The sequence below is a fragment of the Octodon degus genome, unplaced genomic scaffold, assembly GCF_000260255.1.
Source record: "Octodon degus isolate 3935 unplaced genomic scaffold, OctDeg1.0 scaffold00182, whole genome shotgun sequence".
NCBI lineage: Eukaryota > Metazoa > Chordata > Mammalia > Rodentia > Octodontidae > Octodon > Octodon degus.
The window spans coordinates 1,674,912-1,696,821 of NW_004524758.1; the positions used below are offsets into that span (position 1 = coordinate 1,674,912).

Sequence of the window (21,910 nt, forward strand, 5' to 3'; positions counted from 1 at the left end):
ATGATGGTCCTTAGGGCACGTCAAGAGAATTGTGTACAAGTTGGTAAAGAACAGTTAAGGAAAAGTGAAGAAAGCTAAAAAGGAGGTGAGATGGCCTGATGTGCCAACTAAAGCCTTCATACCGTATTCTCTGGGTAGAGGGAGCAGCGAGCATTTGAGCTTTTTTTTTTTTTTTTTTTTTTCTGGAAACCGGGATTGAACTCAGGCCCTTGTGCTTGCCAAAGAAGTGCTTATTCCACTGAGCCATCTCCCCAGCCCCAAGCATTTGAGCTGTTGAGCTCGTTCGTTCATTCCTTCACAGTCAGCCATTCAGCTCACTGCTGTTCAGAGCACAGTGGGCAAAAAGTGTATTCACCTACGGCCAAAGGTGAAGGCACATTCCAGAGAGAGCGGAGCACCAGGCATTAGTAAAACTCTAGAGACATGGTGAGGCAAGATGTGCAGTCGGAAGGTGGGGAGCACGGTGTGCCCCAGGGGCTGGGGGATTAGTGCTGAATGGCGGAGGTCCTCGAGACTTCTGGTCTTCTGAGTTTCATTCTGTGCGTAACCATAAGTAACAAACATGAACTATCGTAGAGCATCAGCTGTAGGAATCCAATCAGGAGGAGATGCCGCTTGTGGAGATCTTTGACAGTTGCAGTGCATGGTAGTGAGAGATTTCATCAGATGAAACAGTTTTATTCCATCATTGAAGATGCCAAGGGACTGGGCTTCTGAGAGCTGCTGTCAGGCACATCTGCTTTTGAGTGCACATCTGGATTTGGGTGGATTTTGGATGGAGCAGCGAGGTCCTTTGGTGTGCATAGATCAATGAATGTTGTGCGCACACCCCCTTGTACCCTTCCATAGTAAGAGCAGGTGGCACTGACACAAAACCTCGACCTCTACCAAGGGTAGAGGTGGCCTCTGCTCCTCCAAACCCAGAGGATAAATCCCTTCTGGAGGGGTGCCAGGGAGCAGATGGCTCTGTGTCAAGATTCAGTGACATCCTGATGGGCCACTTTCATGCCCTGGGAGCAGGGAGACAAAAAGCAGAGTTACTGTCAAATTCTCATCTTGCCCTTTTCGATATCAAGTTCACTTGTAATTTTTGTTTTATTTTTTACTTCACTTGCTAACGTGTTTTGTTCTCCAGTGTGTGAGAGACCCCGCTTCCTGTGTAGCCTTTAATTAGTTTCAGGATGAAGTCATCTTCACTGAGAAGCAACTGGGTGCATCCCTCCAATCACAGGGGGAGACAGAGAAATCTAATAAAGACACTCGCAGTCTCTAGGTGGTGTGTTTGACAAGCTTTGTATTAAGCAGAAGTCGTGTTGAAACTTTTTCTTCCCCCAACTGCACCCCAGCACATGCTGCGGCAAGGCAGGGCCATCTCTCTCACTGAACTGGCAGGCCAGGGTCTCTGCCCCTGCCAGGGGGAAGGAGCTCCAAGAGGACCATTCTCCCCACATAACCTTTAGGAGGGATTCGGTGGAAATAAAGACTCAAGACAAAAAGTTAGAGAAAACTGACTGTCACATGGCCTTGGACAGCAGTGGGACACCTGGAGGCTCCAGGATCGAGGTCAGATAATGAGACCTGTGCTGGCTTGCTGAAGGTCGCCCACAGATGACACCGCGGAGATGAGGACTAAACTCGCGCTCCTGTTAGGGGCAAGCCACATCAGTCCTCCAGTGCTACAGAGGCAAGCAGTGCCCTGCAGAAAGTACCCTCTCTCTGAGTTCAACCTTGCAGGTATTTGAGGGGGAGGAGGGACATTCGTGAAGTAATTAGCACTATGCCGGAGTTGAGAGGCGGGGCCGGGGGGCTCCTGGCCGCCGTCCGCCTGCAGTCAGCAGATTCCCTGGTGCATTTAGTTTTATGGTTAGTGTTTGAGTGCGTAACTGCCAGCGCTTTTAAAACTTAGGAACTAAAGTGGTGACGACGCCATCAAGACCGCTGAGAATGTTAGCAAGCGCGGCACGGTTGGCAGCCAGCAGACACGGGGCTCGGTGTGGGGCGAGGGCACCCCCGCTAGAGCAGGCTCTGTCCCCACCCGCTCGGCCTCCATCTGACCCCTGAGGAAGCCTGGAAGAGAGGGACACTTGAAACCTGACCCAGGGTACGTCCCTGAGTCAGGAGGAGTGCATATCAAAATTAGAAGCAAGAACCTCATCCTGGGCAGCGTTCTGCACAGACCATCACAGAGAGACAGGTCTTTCTCCACAATGTGCGTTTCTAAGCAGAACCAAGCAAACCCAAAGAGTAACCTTGGCCACCCCTCCCTGAGCCTGGACGAAGTGGCCCTGACTGAAAGCACAGAGACGTTCCAGCACTGCGGGCCTCTGTTGGCGCGTCTCCAGCATTGCCCCACCGGAGGGGCCAGGACCCCAGAGTCAGAGGCCCCTCCTCCAGCATTGCCCCACCGGAGGAGGCCACCCCAGAGTCAGAGGCCCCTCAGTGTTCTCAGCTCGCAGAACCTTGTCTGAGTCCTATGAAGATTTTGGAATTTGTACCCCAAAAATCTCTCTAAAGAAGAGCAGTGATGGATAGTCGGGGGAGATATGAACAGGCGGACACGGCACCACCTGTCTGAGCTGGTCAGCTGGGTTTCATGGACCTCAGCTGTTTGTTTGTTTGTTTGTTTGTTTGTTTTAAAAATTTTCGGGAGATCTGTAGGAAGATGCCTGATGCCAGTAGAACCAAACAAAGAGAAAAGAGGTCCTCTGTGGCGCTCCAATGGCTCTGGATACGGGATCTGCAGGAATCAACTACTCCTGGTGAGGAGAAATGAGGGGCAGGAGGAGGTAGAGTCTCTACCTCTGAGGCAGATGTGAAGAAACCACCCAGGGCAGAAGCTGTCCCTAAGAAGCATAAAGAGACCTGGATCAGGGCCGGGGAGATCGCTCCGCAGTCTAAGCACCCGCCTGGCAAGCGGAAGGTCCCGAGTTCAATCCCCAGTACCACATGCCCTGCCCACCCTGGAACCCTGGGCGCACCGTGCCAGCCACTGAAATCAGGTGGGGTGACACACTTGTAATCCCAGCGGACGGGGAGGACGAGACAGGAGGATCACTATGAGTCTGAGTTGTGTAGTGAGACCCTGTACTAAATAAATAAATACATAAATAAACAGAGATCTAGGTCAGTAATCCAGGTGCTGTGCGGCTTTACAGCACACATTGTGCTATTTAGCTGTTTGACTGGACGTTTCCCTCTCAATTTCCATCACAAGAGCATTCATTTGCAGACTGATTATCAGCTCACTGGGTGCTTTCAGTTAGGCCTACTTATTTCATTTGATCCCCAAATCCTATAGGAAGAGCTTGGATTTGACATTGGCTACTTTCTACTTCACTGACTTTGAGCACCTCATTAGCTGTTTTAGGCTTCAATGTTCTGTATTAAATAGGAAAAAGGACAGGAAGAATTTAGTGCTTATTAAATGTTCAACAAATATTAGCTTTCTTTCATAAGGAATAATAAGAAAAAACATATTTTCCAATTTGTTTGACTTCCCTATAAGATTAAGTAGTGAATGAGGTTAATTGATTCCCTTTTCATTGTAGCTTCATTTTAATTTTGAAGGGTTTCTCCTCTGTGGAAATGTTGGCTGTTGGTCTTTAGAGACCCGGTTAGAAGCCTGCAGAGTGTCTGTCTGCCTGCAAGATGAACTTGAGTTAGCTGTGTGACCTCTAAGCTTCCGTCTTTCTCCCGGGATAGATGCCTGCGAGTGGAGAGTGCCTGCTGAGCAATCACACGGAAACTGCAGAAAGCGGCAAATATGGCGTGTCTGGCCCAGTGCTAGGTGTGGGCGGAGTCCAGAGGTGCTAGGCCTTCCATCGCTCCCCTCAGGAACTTGTTCATAAAGAGCTCATTCGTCTGAGGGTGGAGGCGGAAGGCAGGAGAACTGTTCATGCAGGCTCAACACAGGCCCTTGCCCCCCACGCGCGCGAGGAGCTGCAGACAGCCGGTCCTAGTGGGATCGATACTTCTCTATGTGAATAACCAGTGACGGAGCTCTTAGCACTTTCTTAGCTGGTGCCCAAACTAACGGAGCACTGGCATGTGCAGGAGGTGCTGTACCGTTCAGCTTACGCCGACAAACCCAGAAGCAGGGAAGTTGGAGTGGTGGGCGAACGGGAGTTACTTCATTCTTCTCTGTCTCCATTAGGAATGGCTGGACTGGGTCAGGAAATGAGGCTCACACCAGCTTCCTTCCACAAATCTGTTCACCTGAAATGAACAGATTCCAGGCTTCAGGACCAGCCTTGTAGCTAATCCCAAAGAAATCAGTAGACTCCCAGTCTTCATGATTTTCCAGGGAACAAAAGATCAAGATGGACATTAAGATAGAGATAGAGATAGAGATAGAGATAGAGATAGAGATAGAGATAGAGATAGAGATAGAGATAGAGATAGAAATGAGAGAGAGAGAGAGAGAGAGAGAGAGAGAGAGAGAGAGAGAGAGAGAGAGAGAGGTGTAAAAGTGTTCTGGTAAAAATAATAATAATTCAAATGAAGTTACGCTATTAAGGAGCATTGGATATTTTCAAGCTCTTATGGCAGGGTTCTGAGTATCTGTAATCTGTTCCACTTCTTGTAAAGGAAGGCTGCCAAGAGGGTGGCCTCCTTGCCCATTTCAGGCTGGATTGTGTGTCCTTACTTAAACATCCTGTTGATCTCCAAGCCACTAGTGCCCCAGAGCAGCAGACAGCATCTGCTGATGGGGTTGGGAGTGGTGTCCATCCCAATTACAAACCAAAACATTCTGCAGGGCAACCAAAGTCTGTACTGCTCCTCATATTTGTTTCCAGGGGCGTGCATTCGTAGTAACACCAGTAAATGCCATTTAAGTGATACTTTATGTTTAAAATCAGATTTTCACATTTTTATCTGATCCATGGAACACCTACTTTGAGGAGAGAGAAAGGGTGTTAATAAAATTAATAGATCGGAGATCTGAGTGATTTATGTAGATTTATACAGTTTTGAGGTCTAGGCTCAATACCTGCTATTCAGACACAAAAAGTAGAGATTTTAAAATTGAAAGATGTCACAGATCCCCTGTACCGGAAAGGGCATTGTATCATACACAGAACATTTTAGGAAGGAAAAGGTGAAGGGAATATTCAATAGCCTTTGCCAGAATGCTGCAAATAATACCTTCATTAGTGGATCCACTGGTGGACATAACTCTGACTTCTCTGTCACCAAGTAGGTGCAGTCTGATGAACGTTTGGGCGTCAGGAAGCAGCAGCCACTGCAGCACCTCCAACCCAAGATCTCGTCGGGCACAGAAATAAGACAAGCAGAAGGCTGATGAGGAGGGTGGCTGTTGACAGAATTAAGAGGGGAAGAAATGTGTGTGCAGGTGCAGGAAGTTCCAAAATCTGCATGGGTGAAACACCCTATTCACGCTTGTGGCAGGGAACAGCGCCACAGGCACACAACGAGGAGAGCGCTTCTTGCTGAGCAGCCCACAGCACACAGAAGATGCATGGAGGAGTGAAGGGAGCTGGGCAGATGGCTGTGGGAGCACGGTGGCCACAGTGCACTGTCTTGGCCTGTTCTACTGCTCTGAACTCTGCACAAAAGGTGCATGGTTGGGATCCTGCACAGCCAGCATTTGTGACCTCCTTTCAAACTCATTGGATGTTTCCACTTAAACAAGTTACTAAAATCCCACTAATCAATACATTTTTCGTCTGTCAATAAGAATTATAATAGAATCCCCAATAATGGCAGTGGCAAGCCTAGTACATGCCAGCCATGGCAGTTGCACAGAGCCCTCTTTGTTGGCAGGAAAGCTGAGTCATCCCAGCAGTTGAGCATTGCATGACAGTTTTTTTTTTTCTTCTAAATTCAAACCTCAGTATTCAGATTTAATTGCAGTGTTGGAACTTTGCAGTGAGTAAGTGGGTTTGGGGTTATAGGTAGAGCACTGGTGTCTGAAAGCATTTCCATCACTCCCCTCTGAGATTCTTATAAGGATGTCCAGTAACGAGCTCAAGTCCTTGTTAAGCATCTGTTGCGCAACACAGTTCCATGATTTGTGGGTGTCCATAAGATACAGTCATTGATGTTGCTGTTTATTCACTTTTGTGCATGCTCTTGTAATTTCAAGCCCAGTTGTGATGTTTCTCACCCATATAGTGCCTCCTTCAAAAAAAATAAACTTGGCAATTTTTTCCTTTATCTTTGAACAGATTTTTTAGATCCCTCTGAGTATCAGAATCTTCATCTGTAAAATACTAAGGGTAAAAACACATCTTTTGCCTATAAATGTTTTTGTGTCAGCCCTGAATGACCTGAGTCCTAGGGAAGTTCTCAGTTCTAGGTAAATTGGTTACTATAGAAATAACAAATACCAGCAAGGTTAACACAAAGAAAATAGTTAGAAGTTCTGTATGTAAAAATACCTTTTGTATACAGGTGTTTAATAAATGATAATTTTTGACAATACTATACTATCCAAAAACTGAGAGTCTTTGGAGACTGTTTAAAGATTTTCAGGCTATTTCGTCATTTGAATTCTTCATCCAGTTTCCTCAAGAGTCTTATAAAAACACATTCATTTACTCACTCACTCACTGACCTCCAACTTTGCCAGATGAAGCGTGTGATGAAGTGCGCTTGAGTGGCTCTTTCTCTCCATCCTTACCAAGCCAAGAAACGAGCCTGCATGAGCCATGAAGAGAGGGGCATGGAGCCCCTCCTGGCTCGGAGGTCTTCCATGAGGTGGGCCCTGCCTCCCTCCCATTCTTCTATGAGGGATGTGATGAATGAGCAAGACAACCAGTGGGGCTCAGATTTTATTTAATGGAAACCAACAATCCCACAATGAACAATCCAGCGAGGAGGTCCTTCATTAGAAACGGTGGCCAAAGAGAGCTGCTTTGATAAGACTGAACAAGTTGTGTGAAGTGCAGGGGCACACATGACATGCTCTCCAGGTAAAGGGTGGGCTTGACATGTTTCAGAGGAGAGAACACCAGCAGAATAAGCCTAGAGCTAGCAGGGAGGAGTGGGAGAAGGCAGGGCCCCTCATAGAAGACCTCCGAGCCCAGGAAGGGCTCCAAGCTTCTGCTCTTCATGGCTTGCACAGGCTCGATTCTTGGCTTAGTATAGATGAGAAAGAAGGTCCTGTTCAAGCATATTTTGCTGCAGCCTGAATCCTATCCTAAACATAAGCTTGACAGTAGGCTTTATAGATACATCCAGCAGCCTGCATGAAAAGAAAGAATTGTCTGCAGATTACCATGTGCCTGCTGGAAACTCTGATCTGTTACACTTCCTGCGCAAGACGTTGGACATAGGCCTCAGGGTCTGTGTACAATTCTGGAAGCCTGCAAGGTCAAGGGCACTCCAGCTTTGCCCTTTTACTTCTGTAAGACAAAGGCCTTGTGACCTGACATCAAAGGAGGCCTTGCTTAAACGCTGTCCTAGAAGAAGTGGGCATCTCGGAGCCTTACCATAGAGCAAGAGCAGAAGGAGACGTGCCACTGGCAGCCATGGATGCCATCTGGGATGTGCAGCTCTGCACGTGCTGCGCGGATGAACTTGGCCCGAGCAGCTCATGTGTGTTCTCAGCCCTACAGGCCTGCGCAGTGCTTAATAAAGCAGCTTAATTTGGATTTAATAGGATAGCTACTGTGTGTTAAAAACAGCAAATTGCTATTTATTAATGACATAATTATTAAAACTCAACACCTGGGCAGTGGAAGCTAAACTAAGGGTAGAACAGTTCCTTAGAATGTGCTGGATAATAATTAACTTATTTAATAATTTACACATTTGGATTAAAATTCAATAATAGTGAGATTAAACTGTAACATAATGTATTAAATGTGAAAGTGTATCCAAAGAGTATGGTGTGTTTGGCTTCTGTCTTTCTTCCTAAATATAACCTAAACTCTTGCTGGCCTTTCTTTTTCTAAAATTGGTCTGTTTCCTAGGCTCAAACCTCAAAAGCCAGAAGACTTCAAGCACATGTGTGGGGAAAATGATGGCGTTTTTTAAATGTATTTGGTTCAGGGTCTCACTATGCAGCTAGGACTCATAGTGAGACCCCGGTTTTCAGCCTCCCCATTACAGGGGTTACAGGCTTGCACTGCCATGCCCTGTCTCAGTGGCTGGCTCGGTGTGCCTAGGGGCAGGGCTGACACAGCATGCAGTGCTGGGAATTGAATCCCAATGATGACCTTTTTAAAGGACATATCAGGTCTCAAAAAATCTCATCTGTGGCTGCAAATCTCCACCCTCTTTTCAACTGCAGGCTCAGCTGGGATCTTGCCTCAGACCTTTGACCATGGTCTTAATCACATTACTCACTGGTGAAATACAATGCCTGACACCCAAAGTTAAAAGACGAAAGGTTTATTTAGCTCTCAGTGTGTAGCGATTTCGGTCCATGATCTGCTGGTTTTAAGGCAGGGTGCCATGACAGATAGGCAACAGAGAGAAGGAACAGTCCATGGTGGGCACAACAACCAAGGACAGCCACAGCTCTTTCTGTCCCTCATATGGTATCCAGGCTACTTAAGGTGGGCAGCACTCACAGCCTTAGTCCTAGAGCCTTTGGTCCTAGCATTGCGCCATTAATCAATTCCAAAGCCACACACTCTATAGATCCAGCCATGTCTGAAAAAACCCAGGTATGACTGCAAGAGGCTTTGAGGGGACATCTAGACACAACCATAATAATCATGTAACTCCAACTGCTTATGTCATCTTCCTGATTTGGTGACCTTCATCGTCTGACCATCAACATATTTAAAGGGTTTCTTAAACTAATGTTGCACCAAAAGCAGGTCCCATAGGCCGTGCAAGGCTGTGCTTGTGCAGATGTCCAACTGCTGCTGAACAACTTGTGCTGGCTGGACTTGGTGCCTCTTGTATCCTTCCAGGCAACCAGTAAGTCCCCATGCCTTCCCGCTGGCCTTGTCTGCAAATGCTTTCCCTCTTTTCCATCATTACACAGCCAACTATTTAATCCAGGCTTTTCAAATTACCCATATAGATAGCTTTATCTGACTCCAGTTTTTCTCTTGTACTTTTACATATGGTTAACAGATTCTTCTAAAAATAAAATTTTAAAACCTAAGCCATTTGCTGTTTAAAAATGCAAATACTTGCCCTACCTATAGGATAAAGTCCAAGACTTCAGCCCCAGGCTGTTCCACAACCTGCCTCTACTTTACTTCATTGATCTTATATTCCATTTTTTATTGATTCTTAGAAAATTTATTGACTGTCTATTCTAAATTGACACTGCAAATGCACATTTGCCAACCACATATGGTATTAAAACCCATTTATTGAGCAATGCACATTGCTGGAAACCACTCTCAGAGCATTTCAGAAAATTGATTCTTAATTCCTAAGAAGCAGCTACTGAGCCCCATGATCCTATGGAAGGATTAGTTCCATTTTGTAGGTGAGGAAGGTGATGCCCAGAGAGGTGAGTCACATCGGCCATGGATGCCAGTTGGAATGCAGTGGACCCAGCATCTCCGCCCTGCTCTAAACTGCCCCTTTAGAATGCACATCCTAGCGTGCTTCACAGATTCCTGCCTTCCCCTCCGTGCAGCGCGCTCCCACCGCATCTGAAGTAGCTTCACTTTGTTCTTATTTGCTAGATGATCCTTCCTTGAGTGTTGCTCTTCAAATACTGGTGCTTGGTGAAGGTGCCTCTGACACTGGTGCGTGCCGCAGCCTTCCAGCAGCTCACGAAGCTCAATGTGTGCCTCACTTATCTTACACTCGTTTGCACACAACTTCCTGGTGTGCTTTGCTTTGTTAGTCAGTGATGCGCTCTTTCCTCAGATGGTGAGCTCATGGAGGATCACTCAGACATGGTACACAGTTTTGTATATGGTCTGCGTTCACACAAGGTTTGTTGAATGACTTTTAGCCCAGTCCCAAAAGGAGACTTCTGCCATTAAAAGTTGTGTCTTCTGGGGTTGGGGAAATAGCTCACTGCTCTTAAATCCCGATCCCTGGTATCCCATACAGTGCCAACCCCCAAACTGGGCATGGTGATGCAGGCCTGCAATCCCAGCACTGGACAGGCTGGACAGAAGGATCACTGAGTCTGAATTGCATAGTGAGACCCTGTATCCAATAAATAAATGAAAAAAATCTGTCTTCCTGAGTGCTTTCCTTATGTTGCTTCATCTGCCTAGAACATCTCTGCTCTTTTCCAAGACTTGACCAATTTTCCTTATCTCCTAAAGCTTAATATACTCCTTCTGTGTGCAAGGAGCCTCTGTGACATCCATCTACAGGGGAACTGAGTGTCTATCCTTTGCATTTCTGTGACATCTGATTCATCCTTGCCTGTCATAACACATTGAAAGATTGGACTTTTCAACTGTTTCCACATCTCTACTGTGGACTCCTTCAGGACAGGACTGTTCTCCCCAGTGGATGCTTCCAGTGCTTAGCACAGTACCAGCTCATGGCAAGTGGCCTGTGAACACTGGCAGAATGAATGAGTGAGTGAATGAACAAATGACCATAGCCTGCATGATGAGATGCAGGATACGAAACAGACACATGGGAACAGTACAAAAATGTGAGTGACCTGCCTCTCAACCTTGTAAACGCTTCTTTATGAACACAAATTAGCTAAAACAATACTGCGCTCTTATCCATTGGATCTCACTTGTTTGTATTGCTTGGAATTGGACCCGGGACCTTGCACACACTGAGGCATCACTTCCCTCTGTGCTGTAACCACAATGTCCAGTTTAATCTTGAATACTGACAGTGTGCTAGAAGTTGCCACCTAGAGAGTGGCACTTGCAATCCCCTCACGCCTTATGCACTATATGCCAGTTTAGCATTGACAGTTGGGATTGCACCTCCCGCGAGGACACCTGCCTCTGTTGCCTGCATGGACTGCCTTTCACATGCATCTAGAGCAGTTTTCCACCTTCACGCTGTCTTAGGCAGGCCTGAAAGGATGGCAAGCACTTCCCCAGTTTCTACTACATGAGTTGGATACTTTGAGTTGCTGCGGGTGAGGGGGAGACAATTCTAGATGATTCTTCCAAGCATGAGGTGTGATTATCCCATTTAATATACTGGCTATGCGACAGCTCTGGCCCCAGCCACCTCCCATCCTGCTTGGGGACTGTCCATTGTTCTCTAGTGTATGATTAGCAGATTAGCTATCATGTAAGAAGCCAGGAAAATGAACTCCCAGTAAGCCCTTCCAAAGCAAGAGTAATTCATTACCCAGCCTGATTTCCACTTAAAATGTACTTTAAGCACACTTCCAACTACAAACCCTAAATCACCCTGTGTTCACGAAGTCCATCATTTTTTATTTTATTGCATGGCATTGGCATGACATAATCCCTTGCAGAGCATCTCAGAGTGCTTTACAGATCAATAAATTACTCACCTGCACAGTAGGGGCGATGCCTGCAAGGCCAGCAAGACATTCTGCAGGCAGCCTGTCTTCTGGGAGACAAACAGGGCTGTATGGATGCCAGGGACAGGCAGGAGCTCCTGGGGAGCTTCTAGGTATGGGGAGACTGCATGGGCAGGGGATGCTTTGGCTCAAGCTCTGTAAATAAAATACGTCAAAGTTTTTACTTCTGCAAGATCAGTTTAAACAATTTTAGAATGAAGAGAATTTAGAAAATTGTACCCTTCAGGAAGTCAGCAAATCAAACCCTCAGTCATTAACTCATCAATTACTTCTCTGTCCTGGAAGGCCCAATCTAGTCTTTTTCAGTGGTACAGCCATAAATTGCAATGTTATATATTGGAAGTCCCAGATGTAAAGTCAAAGTCTCTGTGCAACCCTCACAGCTACTGTCCATTATTTCTGTCCCACCAAATATCTTCAAAAATGCAGGTACCTATGTACACACACACACACACACACACACACACACACACACACGTGCACACTCACTGCCTCTTTATCTGAAGCCCAGTGTAGACTTAAACCTACAAATGATTAATTGGTGCTTACTCTATGCAAGACACCCTCTTCAGGATAGCAGAAAATTAAGTGATGAGTAAAGCACATAATTAACATCTTATAGCCGGATAATTTATGGCACAGAAGGAAAGGCGAAACAAATGTAACCTAAGAGAGCCCTGCGTAGAAGCGTCACATGGAAGACACTGTGATGCTGTCTGCTCACCAGGAAAGCGAGCTCACTCCTTTGGGCTCCTCTAGAAGGCTGTGTAAGAAGGGTGACAATCGCCGTGGCCTCCAGTGATCATAATACTCATAGTCCAAGCAAAGCACCTGCACATGATAGACTGGGGATGAGGACACAAGGGAGCAGCACGTGCTATGAGCCATGAGTGTCCCCATTCTGGGCAATGTAAGAAGTACCTGGAGGGAACTACTGAGGAGGGACAGAAGGAGGACGGAGAGAAGAGCTCTCCGCCACGCCCACTTTCCTTCGGGAGGAGTGTGAGCAGTGGCTGAGTGAGAGGAAAAGCCAGCGTTGAGATTTCTGAAGCGATCTGACTTTAGTAGCCTTGTAACTCCAGCCTTTAAATAAACAATAAAGGTTTTTGCAGCTTCCCTGCATTCACTGGCAGTGCAGACGGCGTTGTGTGCTGGGAGGACACTGAGCCTTGGGGTCACCCTTGGAGCCTTGGGCTCCACAGAACGCAGAGGCAAGGAAAGAAGGCCAGGTAGAGAAGCGTCAGAGCACGGGAGGGAGAGGCCTGTCGACTTTCCAAGAATGCAACTGTCCAATCCAGTGTCAGTGAGACCAAAATGCTGTGTGCTAAAGACCTCACTCTGAGACTTCAGGGAGCATGGGGCAGGTTGTAAAGGTGGACCTCTCAAGAAGCCCTTACAATTCAGTCACAGAAGTGTAAGCTGAGCTTTTACTGTGAAGGCAAATATAAGCAAGTCATGGTTCAGGGTGGCAGAAAGCCCGTGGCCCAGTGGGCAAGTAATGCTAAGCAAACAGCTGTACTGTACTGTCTATAAGTGGAATTTGGTAGCTTAATCAGTGGTGCTCTCACGTTATCCAGTTGAATTATAAACCATCTTGCAATGATGAGCTTCTCAGATGGGACCCAGGAGCGAGACAGGTGTACACAGGCAGTGTGTCCTGCAGCACAGACCCTGCCCCTGGGGGTGCTGCTCAGGAAAAAGAAGAAAGAGCAACACGACAGCGTCAAGGAGCTAACGTAAAAGACTATGGGAGGTGAGCGTCTTGTCCCCATCGAGATGAAAATACTGTCTCTGTGGAAAGCACCATACAGGCGGGGACACAGAGGGAGGCCAGGTGCGCTCTGGCCAGCTGACGTTATTTTCACTTGCACAGGAAGCACCAAATCTGAGACTTTAAAGAGGATGGGGAGTTGTAGTAGTGGGAACTGCAACAGAGAAAATGGCCTTTCAGCTAGGCTCCAAAGCATGACTGGGAACTTCCCAGGAAAGATGTAAAGAATAGTGGCTGGCTAGTGAGATAGCTTAGTGGACAAAGTGCCTGCTTTGGCAAGCACGGGAACCAGGGTTACCTCCCCAGTCCTGCAGGCTGTGCTGGCCCTGTCCCCAGGAAGTGCTGAACCAGCAACCAACTCCAGGCATGGTGGCCCATGCCTGTAATCCCAAGTGCTGGGGAGGCTGAAAACAGAGGGATTGCTATGAGTGTGAGCTGAATAGTGAGACCCTGTACCAAATAAACAACTAGAAAAACAACAAAAAACAATGGAGATCTGCAGGCAGGTGACCTAGAAAGACATGATGGGATAGCTAGTGCACTAGCAGGGAAGTACCCCGGAGGTGGCACTGGGAGGATCTGCCGACGGCTGAATCGGAATGGCCTTGTACTCAAGGGAAGGAGCCTACTTATGACCAGGCAGGGAATGCAGAGCAAGCTGAGCTGCTCAGGCAGCTACGACCAGACTCGCATTCCATAAAGGCATCTCGGCATGAAGTGAGAAGAATGACTCGTGGCTGTGTGGTGCAGGTGGGTGGGGTGAGAGTGGCGAGGGAAAAGGTGCAGGCTAGAGGAACGGTTGCTGCAGCCTGGCAGTGGGATCCCTATAGGGAGGAAACGTAAGCTAAATTCAGGCTAGGATGCTTTCCATTTTTGAGGCAATTCTTCTAATTTCTCATCATTTGCAAATGTAGTCCGTGCTCTTCCGTCTCTGTGCTAGTCTGTCGACTGCCATTTTAGGGCAACAGACGAATGTGCCACAGGATTCTTATTTTCCTTCTGCCTGTTTTGTCTTCACAGTATCGCCCAAAATTGTAGAAATTTCTTCAGATATCTCCATCAACGAAGGGAACAATATTAGCCTCACCTGCATAGCAACAGGCAGGCCAGAGCCTACAGTCACCTGGAGACACATCTCCCCGAAAGGTAAGAGCAGCGTCTTGTCATGGTCTCATGAGCGCACACTGGCAGGGACCAGGGGTGGGGCTCAGGGCCTGGCTGTGATCCCGCAGGCCTCCGTCTGAGGCAGGAGCACATGGCTCTGCAGAGAGGTTGCTGTTTCGAGACAGTCGTGTCCCCTAAGATTTCAGAAATCACGCCTGACTTTCTCTCCAGTGCTGCATAGATCAGTGGCCGTTGCTTCTGGGTAAAGTGGTGGTTGAGGTGCTCTGGCATGTCAGGTTTAAGAACACAGGGACCTACCTCACGGGCGTTGCTTGGCTGGCAGCTTTGAGAGACAGAAAACGTGCACAAATGATGATGATGATGACAGCTTTACGTGACCAGATTCGAGCAAAGCCACTTCCTAGGCTGTCCTCTTCAGTGTTGCCAACAATCCGGTCATTGTTTGTTTTTGTGGTTTTATTGTTTTTCTCTGATTGATCTGAGATAATAGATATAGCTTAATGTGGGACTAGATTGCCAACTTCATTCGGTTCGAATGTTCAGATGTTAGGCAGACCAGATTGAGTGGTTTGTGCTTTTGAGGACTGAATATTTGAACTGTTAGAAGTTAAGACAAGATGCTATTTGTCATTTAGCTAGCATTTATTAGCAGCAAGTGACATAAAGTTGTTCCATTCATTCTTAAGTATTAACTGATAGTTACAGTGGCCACAGCTCTGTTTTAGGCACTGGGGAATTTAGCAGTGAACTCAAGCTGACAAATTTATTTTCCCTTGAATTCATATCTCATGAGACAGATGGCAAACAGTGCCTAAGTGGGTGTGGCATATAGTAGGCACTGAGAAGCGAGTTCAGTGCTTTGACCGAATGACACGGCGTTTGGTAAAGCAAAGTCTCCATAATGCTGGCAGATGAGCAAGTAGTTGAACAGAGGTCCTGAAATTCGCTGCCTGTCACTGGCAAGTGTGGATGTGTGTGTGTGTGTGTGTGTGTGTGTGTGTGTGTGTGTGCACGTGCATAAGTAGATAGTGCAGGTGTGCGTCCAGCTGGGCAGTGTAGGCTTAAGGAACCTGAAGGCACCACAGCAGACATAATTTGTTTACTGCGCCTTAACACTTAGAGAAAGTGGTTGGTGTGGAACTCGCCTGAAAATGCTCTTGAGATCAATTCTGTTAGAAAGGAAGAGTGGAGAGGAAAGTTTGGGTGCAAGGAGAACCTGAGCTGTGACGTGCTCTGTGGAACATCTCTGCCGAGCTTCGGGAGTTTTGAAGCCGGGGTGGCCTCCAGAAGTGTCCTCTGCGGAGGTCATGGGGCTAGTCCTCTATGTCAACATAGCAACCCACCGCTGAATCTAGGCTGGCTTCCAGAGCGCTAGAACCTTGGGCCAGGTGTCAGCTTGCACTGCAGAGCAGCCATGCAAAGGGCTGACAGCTGACGGCCGCCCACCCACGCCTGTCCTTCCTGTGGCATAGTCTCTCTTCCTGCAAGTGTCAGCACATCTGAGTGCCCACTGCAATGGAACATCCCAGCAAAGCAGAAGAAGGCTTCGGTGGTCCTCAAGAGCTGAATTTCACCTCTCTCAGGCTCACAGTATATGCTGATAGCTGGTCTCAGACAAGGGGTGCAAGGGTCACTACCTTGTCCTGAATTCTTGCGAGTTGTCCTAGGCCACTGTCATTGATACTACCCCTGCAAACACAGAGATCAGTGAGAGCTACTTGTGTCTCTGCCAGTGTCTCCATTTGAAATTAACTCATATGTGGACAGTTCCCACATCCGGGTAGTGGCTTAGCTGAGCACTGCAACCTTGGTGATGTAGAATGGCCCTGGGCACTTCCACAGGAGGGGCTGTTTTAAGGACAGACTCTAAGCCCGCAGTCCATGCCATTCATCACAGCTACATGCACAATCCCCATGCTGCCGGTGCCAGGGCGGTCTGTACCTTATGATCTGTGGAACATTTATCATCAGGGTAGATTTCTTTCGCCTCATGCCAAGAAGCTAACTCTGTGTCCGCTTTGATGTCTTTTCTTAATTCTGCCTCTGGACGGTCAGCGCTTTGTCCATAGTGGGTGCCCTTGAGCTCTGCAATTTCCTGCCCTTCGATATGCGCATTTTCCCTTACACTTTTTGGTTCTGTACTTGCCTTCTTCTCTCATCATCTTCTGAATGTCTTTGCCTCACTTTTAGTCTTTTCCACACTACTCCTCCCCGTACCCCTGTTTCTGTTTTACACTCACCTGGGGTCTCCCTTGGAGAGCTGAGCCTCTTCCTCGTGCCTTCTTGATACTCACACTGCAGTGTCTTGGAGTCCTGCCTTCCTCCATTGTGGGCATCGGGCAGATGCCCTTCCCCAGAGAACTCCACCTGCACCGGGCCAGATGCAGCCTTTTTCCCGAGGTTTTAGCTGCTATGGAAACAGAAGATGGATCAAGGAGAGAGGGGCAGGATGATCAGAATCTGTCTGAGGATTAGAGTGATTTACATGAACAGCTTTGTCCATATCCTGGGCCAGGATTAGCCCTCCAAGAGGCTAACTGATGGGACATGCCATGCGGCAACTAATCATCTCCGAACTCGCCAGAGTTCCTTGTTCCCAGTGAATGATGCTTTGGAGATCAGAGACGTCACTGGGCTGCTGCCAATTCTAAGCTGAAGTTGGAGACCCTTAGCAGTCAGGCCCTCATCCTTCCCCACTAAATGTTTCCAAGACAGTGCTTGTTTTAAATGAGTTAGGACAGGTTTGGGGCTCCTTGAAGAGAAAGACACTCACCTCCACAGGGTCCCTAAAGGCAGCGAGCTATTGTCATCTTTTGTTCCATTCTGTGAAGTTAGATCAAGATTAGTCTTAAATGTTTAAGTCAAACTCAGAGAGAGAGAGAGAGAGAGAGACAGGGGGAGAGAGAGAGAGACAGAGACAGAGACAGAGACAGAGACAGAGACAGAGACAGAGAGAGAATGAATGGCTAGTCTGGTCAGGGCACTTTGGGCAATATGATGTCTCCATTGCGCTGTTTTCCTTCCAGACTGCTTCTTTTTTTCTGTACATTTCTAAACAAATCCTAGTTCCATCCATCATAACCCAAGATACTGCTTGCAAAAAACCTCATAATTAAAGAGTATTTCGAGCCTTGGCCACCCTGTGGGTAGAGAAGTGTGACAGAAATGTTACCCGTGATTTCAGCCTGGCTCACGCGGTTTGCTGCAGGAATGCCTGGGACGAATATCTGGTGGGAAAGGTCAAGAGGCCTTGCCGAGACCTCTTCATCAGATGGAGAAAATGTCAGCTGCCCGTGGGCAGGATGGAGAGGGAAGGAGGCGCTTGCAAACTCTCTCCTGGCACAGCCACGGAGTGCAAGAAGTACGTTTCCGAGTGTTATGCGTAGTACCATGTCCTTTTTGTTCTCCTCATTAATGTACTGCTCCTGGAGTTCAAGAAGAAGGTGCTCTAGATTCTGAGCATGCCCGTCCTTGCTCCGCACACCTGCTGTGAGGGAGGCAGACCTTTGCACCTGTGTGGGCCTGAGCCTACCCAGGAAGCAGAGCCCTCTGCCTATCCCCAAAGCAAGAGCCGTCTCTGTCTGCAGGAGGGTTTTATTGACACCCAGCCTGCAGCCCTGTAAGTGTCAATGCAAAACTTCCAGTACAGGGGGGTGCTATGGAGCCACAGTGTCTCTCAAAGACCATTGAGGACTGTGCGCCTCATCTTTTGCTTTTGTCTACACATGCAAGAACACATTTCAGCACAGCCCATGAATACTGGGCTTTCCGTGGTACATCTTCAATGCTGTCTAATTCTTCTGAGTCTTTCCTGAATAAAAATTCTATCAGCATTTTCCATGTCTCCTAAAAGATGCAAACAAGACTATGCCCTTTACAGAAAAGTCTTCTCCAGCTCTGTCTAGACTCTGCTGGCTGGTGAGGTTGCTGTATTGTTGGGTTCATACGAGGCCATCAGAAAGTGCAAGTGCTAGAAGGGCCCACACACTAACCCACAGGCTTCTGCTCACCCCTGGAATCGGGATCAGCAAGTGGTTGAGTGGGGTGCATTTCTGAACCTGTCTTTGTCTTTCCCCCACCAGAACTCACTGACCATACCCTCCTCAGCCAGCTTCTGAGAGAAGGCTTCGTGCCAAGCTGGAGGATTCAGGACTCCCGGAGGAGCTGAGGGCATTCACGTGCCTCACCCGATCCCATCAGCTCTCTGAACTCAGGCCTGTGTCTTGCTTAGCCCAGAGTCTACCCACTTTAGCATGCTGCTGGGCACCTAGAGAGCATTAAGGACCGACTGCTGCTCTGTGAACAGCTCTGGTACTCACCCACTCTGGCGGGGGCTGTGTGGATTCCCTCCACCTGGGTGTTTGTGGTGGAGACCTGCTGTGTCTCCCGTTGAAACTGCCTATGCGGCTTCAGCACACCACCGCTAGCTGTCGCAGATTCTCCACACCTCTCCCGAAGCCTCCCTCTGGGATCTGCCTCGGTGAACTCGGTTTCTGCTTCAAGAAAGTCCTTTCCCAGTTCACTTGTGCTAAAGCACAGGAGGCGGCCGAAAGGCTTTCATGGCGGTCTCCTGAGAGGGCCCAGTGCTGCCCACCATGGCTGCTTGGCATCTGCCCGCTGAGCTGGGCCAGTCTCAGAGAGGGCCTTCACCTGGCCTTCCTGGGCCCCTGTCCCTTCTGCTTTGCCATTCCCCACTCTTCTGGAACTGACAGCCCAGTGTCTCCCATCCCGGGTTTCCTAGAGGAATTCCAGACAGTAAATGTGGAAATTTGTTGTTCCTCATACTTTAAACAAAAGGAATGAATTAAAAGAAAGCAAAATATTATTTTACCTCCCCCTACACACATGCTCACACACATACACCCTCTCCCTCCTAACTCACACTATGTAAATCCAGGTGAGTAACAAACTGAACATTTGTTTTAAAGAGCCTGAAAGCAGAACCAGAGCAGAACTCGTGTCCATTGTGTTCCACCTAAACCCTTGTACGGGAAACCCTTCTCTGTACACAGTGTGAGGCACATGCTTCCACACAGCCTCTACACCCATGGCTCAGCCATTGTCCTCTGCAGCCAGGTCTCACTCCTGCATAGTCAGTTCTCCTGCTGTGCTTGAAGAGGCCCAGCAGGTAGCTGGTTATGTTGTCTCTGAAGGTTCTCACGGTTGGCAGCTGGGGAAGGCTGAGTGACCCTGTGATGGGGCTCTTCTGCTTACCAGAGCTGCTTGCCCACCCCTCCCTGCCCTCGCCCGGCCACACGCCCACCTATTTTCCTATTTGTCAGCACTGACACTGCCTTCTCCCCAGCCAAGCAGGACACTGAAGTACTAATTGGCACTGGAGGTATCACAGCTTGAGTTCAACCAGAGCTGGCAGGCGCCATGACTCCAGTGACAGCTCTGTGAAAAAGTGTCAGGAATGGAAGTCTGGCATGCCGTCGGCTGACTACAGCACCCTGGCACTAATGAGCAGCCTGTCAGCACCAGCGTCAGGGGCCCTGTGTGGCACAGGGATCATTAGGGTGGAAGACAAGGAAAACCACTGTAGCAGGAGGGAGCTGGGAATGGGGATAGGGCAGAGTGCAGCTGAAGGCACCACCCCACCACAGATGGTACCCTCCTCGCAGGAAGACGGAGTGCGGGGGAGACAGGAGCAGATTGGCTGATGCCAATTCTGGGCAGCTCTTGGAGTCCCTCTTTGGTGGGCTGGCCTGCCATTTATCAATGCAGGATTTGCTGTGACCCAAGGGGTGCAGAGTTGGTGAGTAAATAACTCTAGTTGTGCTTGTGCTAGACAACTAGAAAGTAGCCTACAACTCTGAGAAACAGCCCTTGGAAAGAAACAGAAAGACTTGGGGTTTAAGTCTTTTTCATATGGGCTAGAGCAGGCACCTGGCCCAGGAGTGCGCCCAGCCCAGGCGATCTCCTGAGAGCTGCCAGCTGCCTGTCTCCTGGCAGTGTCACAACCCAGAGAGTAATTTAAGCAGATGCCTTTGCTCTGTGGTTTCACCCAGAGATGGGCGCAAGGAAATTCCAGGGCATCTGATCTTCTTGCCTGCTTCCTGAGAGCAAGGGTGCACTGCCCAGCTTGGGTGCCCTTCTGCCTGGGGCCCAGCATGGGGCAGCCCTGAGTTCCTGACTGTACCCAGCCCTTGTCTAATGACTTAGCTGCCCATCATGGCTCCATCTCCATGCTAGGAGTTGGAGATCTACTGGAAATAGGGGTGCTTTGAAGACAGGAGTAGCTAGATTTTATGTCCCATTCACTATTCTCTGCTTCTTGGCATGGCATCTAGAAGTTGGGGATTTGGTCCTTTTGTCAGCTTTTGGACAATGTGACCAAAGTCTGGGAAATGCCAGCTTTGGCTCATGGCTTCAGAAGTTTCAGGGCATGGTGAGTCAGCGGGCCCCATGGTCCTCTGGGTTGCAGAAAGATGGAAGCATTGTGGTAGAAGGGCATCAAGAAAGAACGCTATGTGTGAAGATGAAGGGCCCCTAGAGGGCACACCCCGGTGATGCCTGGCTTCCAATTTGATCCCACTTCTCATTTCTGTTGCTTCCCAATCACACCATCAAATTATGAGCTCATCAGTGAATTCATTCAGTGACAACGTTAGGACAGCCATGGTGCAGTCATTTCTGGAAGCAACCATAGACATACCCCAACGAGTGCTTTCCTGATTTCCGGGTGGTTCTCAACCCAACTGAGCTGACGGTTGTGACGGCATGTCACACCATATTAGCCCTACACCACACAGTCCTACCAAAACCTCAGAACATGCGAACGTCCTCTCCTTGGAATCTCATTGTTCTTCCATCATCCCGACATCTTCTTGTGCAGAGCTCTACCCTTGCTAGAAGACTGTGGCCCCAGTTTGCGAGCCCTGGATATTTTGCTTCTGGTGGCTTGGCTGGGCCACACTCTGTTGAGACATGCTGCTCTTCCTGTGTTTTTCCAGCTGTGGTACCTCTTTGGGGAGGAGGCACTGAGGAGTCTTCCTAGGATCTTCACACAATGACGCATCCATAGCCCTTTGTTATGTTTTTATTTTTCATTTGGAGACAGGGTCTCACTAAATTTCTAAGTTGTCCAGGCCAGCCTTGAACTTGAATTCCTTTGTCTTCAGTCTCTAGAAGGGCTGAGATTACAGGCCTATACCTCCCTTCCCAGCTCAGCTCTGGCACCTGGCAGGATGATTTCTCATTTACCTAAAAGATCATGAAATTCAGGGACAATCTTTATGCTATTTCATTCAATCCCCAGGGTCTAGTATAGTACCAAATGTTTGCAAACTTTATAAGTGATTATTGAATAAGGAAGTATCCAGGAGCATAGAGACAAAGCTGTTCGTGATTTCTTAAAGTTAAGGCTTTCTATTTTTAAACTGCATAATTTAAAACAAAATCAAAATTAGAAAGTAAAGGATAAGTTCAAGAGCTGCATCCTTTCGCTTATTTTATTTACCACTTAGTACAATTTGTTCTTTTAGTGGCAGTGGGGATTGACCACAGGCATGCCTTGCTACTAGGCTATACACTCAGCCCTTTCTTTCTTTCTTTCTTTCTTTCTTTCTTTCTTTCTTTCTTTCTTTCTT

At 48.1% G+C, this 21,910-nt stretch overlaps 1 protein-coding gene across 1 annotated transcript in view; it reads left to right on the top strand.

Moving 5' to 3' along the window:
* Ntm (neurotrimin) overlaps nucleotides 1–21,910 on the top strand; it is a 1,027,590-nt gene that overhangs the window by 885,486 nt on the left and 120,194 nt on the right. The window contains exon 4 of the mRNA XM_004643683.2: nucleotides 14,214–14,339. Coding sequence (XP_004643740.1) covers nucleotides 14,214–14,339 — 126 coding nt within the window. The remainder of the gene's footprint in view (nucleotides 1–14,213; nucleotides 14,340–21,910) is intronic.